Source organism: Malania oleifera, chromosome 4, assembly GCF_029873635.1.
Source record: "Malania oleifera isolate guangnan ecotype guangnan chromosome 4, ASM2987363v1, whole genome shotgun sequence".
Taxonomy (NCBI): Eukaryota; Viridiplantae; Streptophyta; class Magnoliopsida; order Santalales; family Ximeniaceae; genus Malania; species Malania oleifera.
The window spans coordinates 123,583,533-123,598,480 of record NC_080420.1 but is presented as its reverse complement, the minus strand read 5'-3'; the positions used below and the strand labels follow the sequence as shown (position 1 = coordinate 123,598,480).

Genomic DNA, 14,948 nt, shown 5'->3' with positions numbered 1-14,948 from the left:
GTTATTGCTAGTTAAAATGATGGTTGTAAAATAATGGATAAAAAATTTCATATTATTTTATAAAATTTATTTTTATTAAGTTTGCAATTCCACTAAAATAAGTACTAAAGTTTGCAATAATATTTAATTAAACAGCTGGTTATTAAATTCGTAGAATGATAAAAATTTTTATTGTAAAAATTATGGTTAGAAAAAATAGATATTTTTTAAAAATAATTAATAAAATTGTAATGAATCGTATGAAAGTGTGTTCCAATAACAACTTGAAATGACATTTCTCTAATTTCTCATGGGCCAGGGGTACAGTTGTAATTCAGCAAGAAATAGAAGAGACTGGGGAGGGAGTCAAGGGCAGTTTGGGGAATTCAGGTGCCCATTCTCTTCATGTGGGCAATTTAAGCACTTATTGCAATCGTATAGTGTTCCTTAAAGCTCCTTATTTGCTTTTGACTCGGTTCTGCCATCTCCGCCTACCCGGCTGCCATTATTAATGTTCTTGTTTTCGGGCTTCTTTCCTTTCTGTGCTGATGCTTGACCGCTCAAGGGATTAAAAATTGCAGATGGGTACAAAATACTCGAAATGAATATAAAACAAAACTCTGAAAAGACTCAAAAACCAAGAAAAAGTTTAAATTTTTAATTAATTAGTATGTTTTAATTTCATTTTGAAAAGAAAAAAGGGAAGAAGATGATTAAAATGCTGATGGTCAGTCGTGCTCATGAGAAACCAGGGAAATCCCAAGAAGAAAACCTCACAACAATCTCACGCCTTCCCTTTTACTGTTTGGGAGCCATTGTTAGGCATCTAAACCCATCACCTACCACTGATAACTCCACCTCCTCTTATCATCAGAATTGCATGTTCCTGTAACTCTCTCTCTCTCTCTCTCTCTCTCCTGGTGTAATTTTTGGGTTTGTGGGTTTTTAAGAAGGGACTGGGGCTGGTGCCAGAAAGCTCCATCCCAGCTTAGATTCAGACTCACATTTGCCCCACAGACAAAACCCAGAAGCCAAATCCAATCAATTTGTCTATATAATTGGGTTTTTCGGACCACGGAGCTATTTTATGTGTTCATCTTAAAATGGGTTTCTGGGATTTTTCTTCTGTCGGAGATCTGGAGTTGGTATATGGTTCTTCCTTGTTTGGAGAGATGGTATAGCAACTGGGTTTCGGAGATCTGGGCTCTGAAGGTTTGCTCTTGGGGGTTCCGTCGCACTTAGGTAAGTGAATGATGAAACTCTGAAAAATTTTGTTGCTTTTCATGTGCTTATTGGTGTATTTCTTTTTATGGTTTTCTTTTGCTAGACGTTCTTTTTCTGATTGCATCCCATAGGAGCTGTTTGTTTTTGCTGGTGAACATCAAAGATTCAATTTCCCCTTTTTTCTTACGCTTTAGGGTCTTCTGCTCCAAATGTGTTTCCTGATCTGTTCATAGGGTGACTGCAATGCTGCGTTTTGGGGTTTTTATTTTGATGTATTGTGTTGATATGCATGTCTATTGTTCCTTCGTTTTTCTTGGATTTTGTTGGAGGTGGGAAGTGTGATGGACTGGATAAGGATTCTAAAATGTAATAATAGTTTGGGATATCTAATTTGACTCAGACAAAATTACATTTTGTTTATGTTTGTTATATCAAATTTACAGGTATCTGAATTCTCAAAGCCTGAATTCTGAGAAGATGGCAACTGATCTTAATGAGGAACTATCCAAGAAAACTTCTGTGTTTGGCCTCAAGGTCTGGGAAATAATTGGGATCATTGTGGGTTTATTTATCATAACCATCCTCTGTGTATTAACAATGTGCCTTACTTCCCGCAAGAAATCGAGGAGGGCTAGAGACAAACTTCCATTTACTCAAATCCCAACTGTTTCTAAGGAGATCAAAGAAGTTCGGGTGGAGCAAGTGCCAACGAATGAGTTTGTTCCTCGCGATGGAATTCTTCTCACCATTCATGAGAAATCGAGCGAAAAAGAATCTGATAAGGTTCTGGTTCATCTGGGCATGGGGAAATTGAAGAATGGAGATAGTAGTCAGTCGGGTTCATTTCATCATTTGGAGAAAGATGGCTTTGGATCCCAATCAGGAGAAGAAGGAAGCTCTGGCACAGTTACTGTTTTTAAGCCATCTTCTTCATATCCTATAACAGCTCCATCTCCTCTAGTTGGCCTACCGGAATTCTCCCAGTTGGGTTGGGGTCACTGGTTTACACTAAGGGATCTTGAACTTGCTACTGACCGATTTTCAAAGGAAAATGTTCTTGGTGAGGGTGGATATGGAGTTGTCTACCAGGGGCAGCTGATCAATGGTAACCCCGTGGCAGTAAAGAAGCTCCTCAACAATTTGTGAGTATAAGTTTTTCCATTTTGATTTTAACAAATTGTAAACAATTTGTTCCTTAAATTAAAAAAAGGGCAGCTCGGTGCACAAAGCTCCTGCGTATACAGGGTCTGGGGAGGGGGCAGACCACAATGGGTCTATAATAGGTAGCCTTTAATTGAACTCCTTAAATTATTTTATTCAGGGGCCAAGCAGAGAAGGAATTTAGAGTGGAAGTTGAAGCCATTGGTCACGTGCGTCATAAAAATTTGGTTCGTCTTTTAGGATACTGCATTGAAGGGACTCACAGGTACTGTCTTTTCTTTTACAGTATGCTGTGATTTGTTAATTATTTACATCAACATGTCAACTGTGTTATCTACAAAAATGAGACAATCTAAGTGTTGGTCCTTGAACTATTAAAGGCTTACATTATATAAAGGTAGCATGATAGCTCAGTCTCTAGCAATTTGTTTTCTAACTTCTACTTTCTGCCTGTTGAACTCATTATTATTAAATTTCAGGATGTTGGTGTATGAATATGTTAATAATGGAAATTTAGAGCAATGGCTTCATGGGGCTATGCGCCAACATGGATATCTTACGTGGGAGGCTCGCATGAAGGTTCTCCTTGGCACTGCTAAGGCGTAAGTTAATTCATTTATTTTTCTTTTTGACATTTTAGTTCCCATTTAATGTGATATTTTTGCTGCAGTCTTGCCTACTTGCATGAGGCGATTGAGCCAAAGGTGGTGCATCGTGACATTAAATCAAGCAATATATTGATTGATGACGAGTTCAATGCTAAGGTTTCAGATTTTGGCCTGGCCAAGTTGTTAGGTGCAGGGAAAAGTCATATCACAACTCGAGTCATGGGAACTTTTGGGTGAGCTTTCTTTCTTATGTATGAAGATGCTTAGTGGAACCATGTTTTGGTTCTTTTTTTTATTTTTATGCATTTCCCTCCCTTTTTGGTTATCTCATGATGGTTCACTTTCAAAATGAAATGACATAGAGGAATAACCATCTTTCTTATTTGTTTGTTTCCTCTCTTGCAACTGTGACAGATATGTGGCTCCTGAATATGCAAATACTGGTCTTCTGAATGAAAAGAGTGATGTGTATAGCTTTGGTGTTGTGCTCTTGGAAGCAATTACAGGAAGGGATCCTGTGGATTATGGTCGACCAACACATGAGGTATGCTATTGTTACTCCAACCAACTCTTGTCTGCTCAATTGTTGAAGAAGATGGTTCATGAATTCATGGAATAATAAGACTGTTGAAAATTTCCAGCGTTTATTGCTTATGAGTCCATTCTTTTTCCGTATGTAGTATTTCTTTTTTACTATTTTTTTGGGATCAGTTGGTATCCTGGATGCATAACATTTCTATCTCATGTACAGTTTTAACTTTCAATACAAAACATATAAATTGGCCAGTATAAAATGTTACTTCTTCACAGGATTATGCCTCCAACCAATTTAAAAGTACTTTATTCTCTTGTTGCTTCATACTCATCCCCTTTTATCAGAAGGTCAATTTTTTTTTTTCCTTTTTTAATTATGTATTTTTGAATTTATCTGGTCCCCTACTTTAAGACACACCAGGGCACTTCCATATCCATATATTATAAGGTTTTGTTAAGCATAAATTTATAATGTGTGCAGGTAAATCTTGTTGATTGGTTGAAAATGATGGTTGGAAACAGGAGATCAGAAGAAGTAGTAGACCCTAATATTGAGAGAAGGCCATCAACAAGAGCACTAAAACGAGCCCTTTTGACTGCTTTAAGATGTGTTGATCCAGATTCTGACAAGAGACCTAAAATGAGTCAAGTTGTTAGGATGCTAGAATCTGAGGAATACCCCATACCGAGAGAGGTTAGCTTCTGATTTACTCTCCATGGTTCATGCTGTGTTGCTGCTGATTGCAATTTGCAAGTTATATCTGTTTTGAAGGAACTGTTGTTAGTTGATTGTTCTACAGGCAACGTGTAACATCCTAAGTTTGTGTTTGGTTCACAAAATGTCTTATTCCTAGGAATAGAATTGTCAAGTATAGCAATTCAATAGTTTACAAAAGAAAAAGTGTTGTCAACATAATGTACATGACCGTGCAAAAGTTTTTGTTATTCCATCAAACATGTAATAGGATGGGAATAAAAAATCCTATGGTGAAATTTGGGAATAATCATTCCTTGCCCTTCAATGCTTTGGTTTAGTAATTTTCCTGCATTTTGTCATTTATTAAAATGATGTTAAGATTTGATAAAAATGAATGACCTAACTCGAAGAAAGGTCTCTCCCTCTGTTTATAATACATTAATACATATTAAATACATTCTAATGACAATAATACCCTTACTAATTCTGACTAATTAACATACTAACACACTTAATAATAATAGTAATACTAAAAAACATAAATAACCTCTAACATATTACAATACTTTTTATTTTGTAAACTATCAAAATCATATATTATGATCATTTTTTATTCCTGGGAATGAACATTCTGTAAACCAAACGTAGCCTAAAGCATGGCTAAATCTCATTGAATGTTGTGAATTTTTATTGCTAAAATTCTTCGAATAACAACCCTCTTTCTCTGGATGTTAGATGCTCAAACCTAGATAACTAGATCATTATCCACATACAACCAATCTTTTTCTTCTTCTTTTAGTTTTTATATTATATTTTTCTGAGGTGTGGGGAAGAATTTTAGTCATTAGCTCAAACCTGGGCTCCCCCCAGTCTTGTAAGCTACCTGTGGTACTTGCAAACTTGACCCTTAATTTGCTAATTAGGGCAGCAGCTATATGCTAGTTGGCCAAGACCATTTGTATTACCAATCTTAAAGCTTTTTCACACCACCTCTTATTGACTAGGATGTATCTTTTAATCTAGTATTCTAGTTCAACCTATGATACTAGTAAATTTGACCGTTGAATTTTGGAAATCAGGCAGCAGTTCAATTGCATTCTAGTTGGCCCCAAGGTCATTTGTGTTACCAATCTTAAAAATTCCTCTCATTCACTAGGATGTGTCTTCTAATATATCCTAATTATTTTGAGAGTTTTTAGGGTTTAATGAGTTGAGATTTGGGTTTTATAATACTAGTTATGATTTTAATTGAGTTTTTTTGTTAATATTCTGGTGTTTTTGAATTGCGTAAAAGGTGTGTTACAAATTTAAACTTATATTATATGCATATTTTATAAGTAGAACGGATTTAAATTTAATAAAGTGAAGTTCGAGTTCAAGTTTAGCAAGTACAAGATGATTGAAGTTTGAGTCAAAACTAAGCTCTTGTACCCGTTGGTTGTGTCCTCATATGTTGCCAACTTAGGATTTTTCGAGCACCTGTATAAGTTTTGTCGCCCTGAATATTAATTGAGGTACTTGAGGAAAGAGAGAGCCAAAATTAAATTTTAAGATCAAAATGTTAAAGCTGAATTTAAATGGAGTATTTTTATAATGCGTTGACTTAAATAAACTCGAAAATACTTTTATGAATTTGGGAACAAAAAGCCTTTATATATATATATATATAAAAATAGATAGATATTCATGGCATGCACATGCACATAACAAATCTTCGTTCTTAGATAAAATCAGGCCTTGTTTATAGGGTTCGGCCTCGTTTATTATCTGAATGAGCAAGTCCCAAGTCCAATGTTTAGGCTCGATTTGTAAACGAGCCGAGCGTGAGCATAGCTGAGCTTGGCTCGTTTTGACTTGTGAGCAGCTCGATAATTGGCTCAAATGGACTCGTTAAGGAGCTTGCTAATAAGCTTGTTAAGTTGGCCCAATCCCAAGAGTCTAATAGCCTAATCACACAAGAAGAAAGATACAAATTTTGACCCAAACAAAATAAGTGGATGAAACTATTATTATTATGTCATTTAGAAAATTTTAGTCCAAGCCCAAGCTTGCAAATGAGTTGAGCTCAAGTTTGAACTTGAACCAATATTTTTAATCTCGAGCCAAGCTTGACCCCAACTTTCTAAGCTTGAATTGGGTCGAGTCCAAGCCTAAGCCAAGCTCTGAAGCTCGGCTCAGCTCAGCTCTTTTGCAACCGTACTTGTTTAACAATTGATGGAACTCAAAATCATGATAGGTTACTTTGATTGAGAGTTTTAAGTGAACTTCACCTGTGATTCAATGATTGAAATTTGTACAAAATTATTTTCTAGGATGTAATTTATCGATCTAAATGTTCATATTTGGTTGCTTATTCTTAAAATCATATGTCATGGACGTCTATGCTTCCTTTAATTCAATATTCTCACAAAACAACATTTTTTTTAAGAAAAAATAATCTTTAATTTTCATGATAATTGCATACTTCCAAATTTAAATTTCACTAAGTTTCATAACCTAACTTTCTAGTCCCAAACCCTAAATTAGGTTGATATCATGTATGTTTGGGAAAGGATATTCACAAGTTGTGTTCAGACACATGAATTATAGATGTCAAAATTAAATTTATATAAATTTAGTTGAACCTATTATAATTTTATATTAAAATTTTTAAAATATGCGTACATGCAAATCTAATATCGAAATATAGAAATTTCATATTCCATACTTATAAAGAGTGTGGTACTAATGCTGTTGCAGTCATTTGCCTAATAATATGATCATTTTTTTTTCTACACTTCTACACATACATTAAAAATTTCATTGACCACTTAGGGGTGGCAAAACGGATTGGAATCCAGCGGGTGACCTGTGATGCCCGTTTAAATCGGGTCCGAGTTTAGTAAAAGATGACCCATTTATAAACAAGTAGACCCAAGCCCGACCCGTTTAATAAACAAGTTAGGGGAGTTTAGGTTGGATACCCACTGGGTGACCTATTTCATTTGATATATATATATATATTACGTTAAAAAACATTAAAAAGAATTAATTAAAATTTGTTAAGATATTAATAAATTAAATAAAAGAGTGTTTTTTTTTTTTAAATATGTCGCTTTATATGGAATGTTTTTAAAAATTTAGAATAAATTAAATTTTAAAACGAGTACCTGTTTGTGACCCTTTCATTAAACCGGCGGGTTTGGATTTATATGTTAGTCGCCCGTTAGTGAACCGGTCAACCTAAACTTGAACCCATTTATGACTTGCCCAAACCCGATCCGCTAACCCGTTTTGCCACCCCTTCCACTCCTGAGTTTTAAAAAATATCATAAACCTCTTTTGAAGTTTACCAAAAATTCACGAACATCCATTCAAAAGATTTGCCTTCTAGGAAGTCTATTAATTTAAATTTGTCTAATTTGCATCTCTATTATTATTATTATTATTATAAATAATAAGCGAGATTAATGCTTTTAATTAGGCCAATGTCTGAATGCCACATGGGAAATTAGGGAAAAAGGGAAAAAGAAGGGGGTAGGGAATCCCAGTAGGATAGGTCAAGGTTGGCCCACAGAACAAGTCATGTGCAGCTAAGCCAAGTATGGGAACCTACTAAGCTAGAGAACCTAGCTAGCTAGCTAGTGGTTAGGCCTAGGGGTGAGCAAACGGTCGGTTCGGTTAAATTCGGGTAATTAACCGAATTAACCGAAAAATTCGGTTAATATAAACCATTAACCGAACCGACCGAATTAACGAAAGACACCGAACCGACCCCGACCGAATTGCCCATTCGGGTAATTCGGTTAACCGATTTTAACCGAAATCATTTAAAATTAATTGTTAGAAATATAATACAATTATAATTTTTTTTTAAAACCAAATCCAACTTAATTAAATACCTTATTTATTAATTTTATTAATGAAAATAATATTTTACCATAGAACAAAGAATCCAAATAGGTTAATTAAACTTCTTAATGCACTTAAGGTTAATTAAACTTCTTAATGCACTTACATAAGCAAAATTTATATTCATAAATTATATTTAAATCTAATTAATTAGTAATTCGGTTAACCGAAATTTTTTTTACCCTTAACCGAACCGAAACCGATTAACCGAAATTTTGTAGAATTATAACCGAACCGACCGAACCGGGATTTTTACCCGAACCGAACCGACCAATTTCGGCCGGTTAATTCGGTTAATTCGGTTTTCACCGAATTTTGCTCACCCCTAGTTAGGCCACCATGAGACCAACTATTTTCAAATTCTCCTCTTTCTTTCTGCTCACATAATAATAATAATAATAAATAAATAAATAAATAATAATTATTTATTTATTATAATAATAATTATTATTATTATTAATTCTAGCTATCTGTCTTCTTAGGAATTTTAAGGAGTCATGGCTGTGGGGAAGAATCTTAGTCATTAGCTCAAACCTGGGCTCCCCCGTCATGTAAGCTGCCTGTGGTACTTTGCAAACTTGACCCTTAATTTGCTAATTAGGGCAGCTGCTACATGCTAGTTGTCCAAGACCATTTGTGCTACCAATCTTAAAGCTTTTTCACACCTCCTCTTATTGACTAGGATGTATCTTCTAATCTAGTTCAACCTGTGATACTAGTAAATTTGACCCATGAATTTGTGAAATTGGGCAGCAGTTCATTTGCATTCTAGTTGGCCTCAAGGTCATTTGTGTTACCAATCTTAAAGATTCCTCTCATACAGTAGGATGTGTCTTCTAAGCAGTTGGAGCTTTGTTCTCTTTGGTGGTAGAATTACTCTCATACAACTCAGCCTTTCTACCATTCCTCTGTATTTTTTATATCACTTTTTGGGATTCTAGGAGGGGTAGTTCAAAAGCTTGAGGGAGTTATGAGTGATTTTCTTTGGTTAGGTGTAGGGGAAGAGGGGAAGAGAAGAGGGGGGGGGGGGGGGGGGGGGGGGGGGGGGGAGGTTTCATTTAGTTGAGTGGGAAGTGGTGTGTAGGTTGAAGGAAGGAGCGCTGGGTCTTGGTAATGCAGTATCTAAATTCACTGCCCTCTCGGCTAAATTGTATCCCTTGGAGACGAATTCCCTTGGGCTCCATGTAATAAAAAGTAAATGCCATACAAGATTATGGAGGGGAATGCTAATTTGGGTTTAAGATGTTCTTTGGAGAGTCTTTGGAGGTTCATTTCTTTGGTTTTCTTTAACAAAGTTTCAATTCGGTAGAGGTAATCATACTAGGTTTTAGGAAGATGAGTGGGTTGGAGGGGATGCATATCTAATTCCTTTCCTCCTCTGAATTGTCGTCTTCACACAGCAATGATGTGATTCCTTCTTTTCTTATTCTTGGGAGGGGTTCTTTTTCTTGGACTTAAATTTTAGAAGGAATTAAAATGAGAGAGAGGTGGAGGAGCTATCTTCTTTGCTCATTGTACGTTAGCAAAATCTGAATTGATGGTAGAGGTGATCGTATTAGGTTATGGGAAGTTGTATGGATAGGGTTTTTTGTTTTGGGGGCGGGCGGGGATGCATTGTCTGGTTCATTTGCTTGTTTGGATCGTCTTTTCTTCTCAAAGCAATGATGTATTGATGTAGTTTCTTCTTTTCTTATTCTTGTGAGGGATTCCTTTTCTTGAGGCTTTCATTTTAGAAGGGATTTAAATGATGGGAGAGGTGGAGGAGCTGTCGTCTTTGCTCATTGTACTGGAGGAAGTGATGGGAGAGCTTGTTATTTGGATTTGTCTGGGGATTATTCATGTATATCTTTCTTCTCTCACCTCATTAAGGCTGATGTCATTTTTCCTTTCTATATGCGAGGCCAAAGTTCCTTCTATGATAAAGGAGTTTGTATGACTGGTGGCACTTAATAGAGTTAACACCAACAGTCTCCTGTGGTGTGAGTCGCCAAGCATCGTCTCCAGATATGTGTCTCATGTGTGAAAATAGTTTTGAGGATGCATGTCATTTTTGTTCCTAAATTGTTCATTTGATTGGAGCTTGTGGGATACTCTTTTGGAGTTCTTGGTGAAGTGTGTCCAAAGTCGGTGAAGGAGCTCTTGACTATTTTTTTCACTGGTTTTGAGGGGTAGTGTGCTCATTATGGGGAATTTTGTTGGAAAGGTATGCTAGAATTTTTTCTGGAAACGGATTACTGGGCATTCTTTGGAATAGGGTGGGGATTCTTGGGCTTATGGGACAAGTTTTTATTTATTTATTTTTTTTCCTTTTTTTTTTTGGTGTGAGGTGTTCTTATTCTCCTTTATTTTATCTGTTTCTCTTTTCTGTTCTCAATAAAGTTTCCTTAATTTAGTCAACTTTTAAGATTTTTGCACTTTTCTAATAGATTTTTTGTAAATGTGAGAAGGGTCATTCAAAGGTGTAGGTAAATCCCACATTGGTCGTGCTTGGATTGTTAGATGGTCATGTTCAAATTCAATAATTTGAGATATGCCCTTTATCTGATATTGATGCCAAGTAAGGGTTCTTAAACACAACGGGACATTGAATATGTAAAATTGGGTAGGAAGCTGTTCTTTCATTGATCAAATTTCCGGATTTGATGATTGAAGATACATGGTTTGAAAGTTTCCTTGCACAAACCTTTTCCCCAAAATAATTTCCAGCTTCCAACTAATCACGTTCCATCATCATTTGATCATCTCAACCTTCTGCCATGCAATGCATATAAAATTGTTCCCTTAATTGTTCTTCCCCATCTTGGACATGCACACCATGGGCAGATGAACCAAGAAGTGCTGAAGAGCTGTCTAGCTAATGGGCAAAATTGTAGGAAAGTTCAATCAATTTTTAATTGGATTTTGAACTTTTAAAGTAGGTATTGCATGTGCTTTTCTTCCAGGATTTGAGTTCACATTGAACCTCAGAAACATAAGAAAAATTGGCCTTCTAGGTATAGGCCTAGCAAAAGAAAATTTGGGTTGGGATAGGACCCTATAAGATTTCCCCCCTTCAAAATCTGATGTGAAAGTTCTCTCGCCCAGCTCAAGTAGTTACCCCAAATAAAGATTGAGAACTGAGTTCTTACTTTCAAATTCTTTAAACAATAGTGATTGCTTTACCTTTTCTGGTGATAGGTTGGTACCCAAATATTATTAAGGAATAAGTTTCTTGTAAATCCTCGGATCAATATTTTCCCTGTTTTGAAATTTAATTCTGCTTCAATTCCAGGACTTATAAAACTCTATACCATTTCTCTGATTTCTTTCCACTGAACTTTCCAGGATCGCAGGCACCGAAGAACTCAGGGAGGTAGCATGGAGATTGAATCCCAAAGAGATAATTCTGACACTGATAGGAGTGAGAACCCGATTGCTGTTCGAGGTCAGAGATCGGAAGGATCTACCAGTCATTACCAACCTACTGATTCGAGTAGAGGATTTGAGAGATTTAAGAGTTGAAGCGCCATTCTTGCTTTATTTTTGATCTTCTGAATTCTTGAGTTTGCATGCAGTTAAGCAGAGGTCTAGAGCAGAGGTGTTCGGTGGGGAAGAAACAGATTTGTTTCCTTTTACTCCCTTCATTTCTTTTCTGTTTCTGTTTCTTTTTCTTGTTTATTATTTGTAGATGGGGAGATGATTGCTTGTGTATGAAAGTGGGTGTTGTGAAGAAACCAAAAACATTGGGGGCTGTGTGTACAGATCATTGTAGCTGTGCAAAAATTGTTTGATGAAATGTTATTTTTCCTAATAGGGTGTGTTTGATTCAGTCGAGTTTGCCTCATTTGGATATTAGTATTAAACTCAATTTGAAAATTTTAAGCTTGAATCATCAATTTGAATTCATAATTGTTGAACTCGAGCAAAACTTGATCAAGTTGCATGTGATGATTAGAGATAAGATCTAAAATGTTTACAACGTTGAACATATGCATAAAATATATAATTACACAAGATAGAAAGGGAAATAACAGAAGTTTGAGTAAGTTTGGTTAGACTAGTGTGAAAGATTAAACTTGAATCCTCTCAAGTAGTTGGCCTAGATTGTTTATTTTGTATTTTCTAGATGCTCTTCTGAAATCACTTATGCACTTAGAATATTCACTTGGAATATAGTTCAGAGAAATATTTTTCTATGGTTCTTATTTCTTGATTCTCTCTCATGTTGCGGCTGAACTTTCAAATTTGTACAAATTGAGTCGAGTAAATGCAAGCACTTGAACTCAACTCGAAAAATTTGAATTTGAATTTTTGCACTGAACGCGGTAAATTTTATCTATGAATTTTTTGGGTGATGGCACATGGTGTTAGCTCGTAGTTTCTGACCTGGGCAAGTTTGGAGAACTGGTTTATTAATGGGTAAACACTCATTTTTTGTTTATATTAGGTTGGGTTGGGTCTGGATCGATCATTTTGGTTCGAGTGGATTTGTCTTTCATATTTGAGTCAATAAAGGTATCGACCCAAATTGTGTCTTTCGGGCTTGAGTTGTTCGGGCAGGTTTGGGTCAATTAGGATAGATCGTTATTTGAACAAATTTTATATTTATTGAATTTTTTATAATGAAAAGCATTAGGTTGGAACAACTTTGACTTTCATCTCCAATGAATTGTTAATTTGGTTACTATTAGCCTTTGTGCTTAATTGATATATTTGAGAAGCCGTTACACTATTTATTTATTCATTAAATTGTGAACACAGTTTTAAATATGTGCATTCCAAATTATTCATATGCATGATTTGTGTTTTATTTTTAAAATGAAAAAAATTTAACATCGTGCCATGAGCTAAGTTGCTTTAATTTTTTGGGCTTAAATTGGTTTACGAAGCATGGATAGCGTTAGAAATGGTGTAGTCCCAAGAGGGGAGGGGGTGAATTGGGTATTTAAAAACTTTAATCAAATATTTAAACAAATATAAATTCAGTTTAAAGCTTGTGTTCTAAATATGTAAAAACAATCTCAATATATAATCGTAAAAGTGCGGAAAGTAAAGAGTATAGGGAAAGAGAGAACAACACACGGATTTTACAAGGTTCGGCTATACCCGCTTACGTTCTTACCTCAAGAAAATCATTTGAAAATTTCACTATCCACTCCTTTAATAGGCGGAACCACCTCTCTCCTTCACTCGGCGGAGACACTTTTATAATCCCTCCTTCACCAGATGGAGATGCCTTCACAATCCTTTCTTATCACGCGGAGATGCCTTTACAATCCCTCCTTACTAGGCGGAGATGTCTCTTCAAGCAATATACCCTTACTTGGCACGATTCACACCCAAATCGTTGTTGTAGAATGAATAGTGCTCCTTAAATGAGCGAATAAGTACAATAAGAATGATAATACACTCTTAAAAATTATGAATGAAGCTCAATGAGTATCTAGAAGGTGAGCACTTGAAAGATAAACAAGGAATTTGTAAAGTGCTTGAAAAGATTTTTCAAATAAGGCTAAAAAACTTTGGATGTTTGTAATAGATGTATATCCCTTTCCTTTTCTTGCTAAAACAAGTTAAAAGCCTTGTATTTATAGGCAAGATGATTTACTAACTGTTTTATGACTGTTGGGTTTTGAAAATAATTAATTATTTTGAAAATTAGTCATTTTATGGCTGTTATGATGCTTTTATCCAGAGATTCGGTCACCCGGATTGAGAATCCAGTCGCTTGAATTTTCGGGCAATTAATCCACGAACACCTTTCAGTATTTGTTGCATAACTTTTACTAGACAACTTCAAATGGGACGATATTGGTATTAAAAGAAAACGAAGAAAAAATGCCACAACTTTCGTGTTGAACATTTTTGAAGATGAGAAGTGATTGATCGAGAAAATTGCTCATCAATGCGGCGAAAGAAAAATGAAGAGGATTTGGAAAATCTTGTTTTTGGGGTTTTTCATTCTAAAAATGATTTTAACACTTTGAAATAATTTTTACACATTTATAAAATGATTTTAACACTTTAAAATAATTTTTGCACATTTTAGAAATAATTTTTAATGAAATATAGAGTGCCTAAGGTCTAACTAAGGTCACCTATGAGCTTCTTCATATAATCAATGATAGTGTTCTTACATAGGTCCTATTTGCAAAACACATGAAATAAGTTCTTTAAATTCTTCAAGTTTGGACTTCATAAGCTCCATAAATACCTTCATAGTCTTCAAGCTCGGTCTTAATATGCTCCATATTCATAGCTGGATATTATCGTTTTTAAACGCTTCATGGCTTTCCAATTTGCATATGTTATTATGCTTAATACCTTAATTCCTGTAAACATATTCAGTATCACAATTAGATGCCTTGATTTGTCATTATCAAAATGGGATAAAACCTAAAAAAGCCGACAGATACTTCTTTTAATAATTCTTTGATCACAAGCTCAAATCGGTTTCGAGTTTCTTTAAGCTTAAATTGATTTTGATTTATAATATTGAATGCTTGTATATGAATAAAAATATACATATTAAACTAAATACATGCATAAAATCAAATACATGCATAAAATTCATAATATATCCCTTATGTAACATAAATAATAATAATAATAATAATAATAATAATAATAATAATAATAATAATAATAATAATAATAATAAAAGCTTAGTTTATGAAAAATTGAATAAAATTTGGTCAAATGTACACAATTCAAATCAAAATCTTAGAATATGTATTTTCAAATGCCACTTTAATATAATTTTTGAAAATTAAGGAATTGTCCCAAAGGGGGGGGGGGGTGAATTGGATTATTAAAATTTATTTCAATTCTTTTTATGAATTCTTTGATCTCTTATTAATTCTGCTAATACCCAG

At 34.8% G+C, this 14,948-nt stretch overlaps 1 protein-coding gene across 2 annotated transcripts; it reads left to right on the top strand.

Annotated features, from left to right (window-relative positions):
* Positions 1-439: 439 nt before the first annotated feature.
* LOC131154402 (probable receptor-like protein kinase At5g18500) lies at positions 440-11,902 on the top strand. Of its 2 annotated transcripts, XM_058107136.1 has the most exons (9): positions 495-1,221; positions 1,647-1,737; positions 1,822-2,345; positions 2,525-2,629; positions 2,844-2,966; positions 3,035-3,205; positions 3,387-3,516; positions 3,988-4,200; positions 11,419-11,902. In XM_058107136.1, the coding sequence occupies exons 2-9, from the start codon at positions 1,681-1,683 to the stop codon at positions 11,593-11,595; spliced, it is 1,500 nt and encodes a 499-aa protein (XP_057963119.1). In that variant the 5' UTR covers positions 495-1,221; positions 1,647-1,680; the 3' UTR covers positions 11,596-11,902. The 2 variants fall into 2 exon arrangements, with proteins under 2 accessions (XP_057963118.1, XP_057963119.1); XM_058107135.1 differs by having other exon boundaries at positions 440-1,221; positions 1,647-2,345.
* The last annotated feature ends 3,046 nt before the right edge of the window (positions 11,903-14,948 follow it).

Coding starts and splice junctions, on each gene's coding strand:
- LOC131154402 (XM_058107135.1), top strand. CDS start 1,681: ATGGCAACTGATCTTAATGAGGAACTATCCAAGAAAACTTCTGTGTTT. Junction 2,346..2,524: donor AAGAAGCTCCTCAACAATTT/GTGAGTATAAGT, acceptor TATTTTATTCAG/GGGCCAAGCAGAGAAGGAAT. Junction 3,517..3,987: donor ATGGTCGACCAACACATGAG/GTATGCTATTGT, acceptor TAATGTGTGCAG/GTAAATCTTGTTGATTGGTT.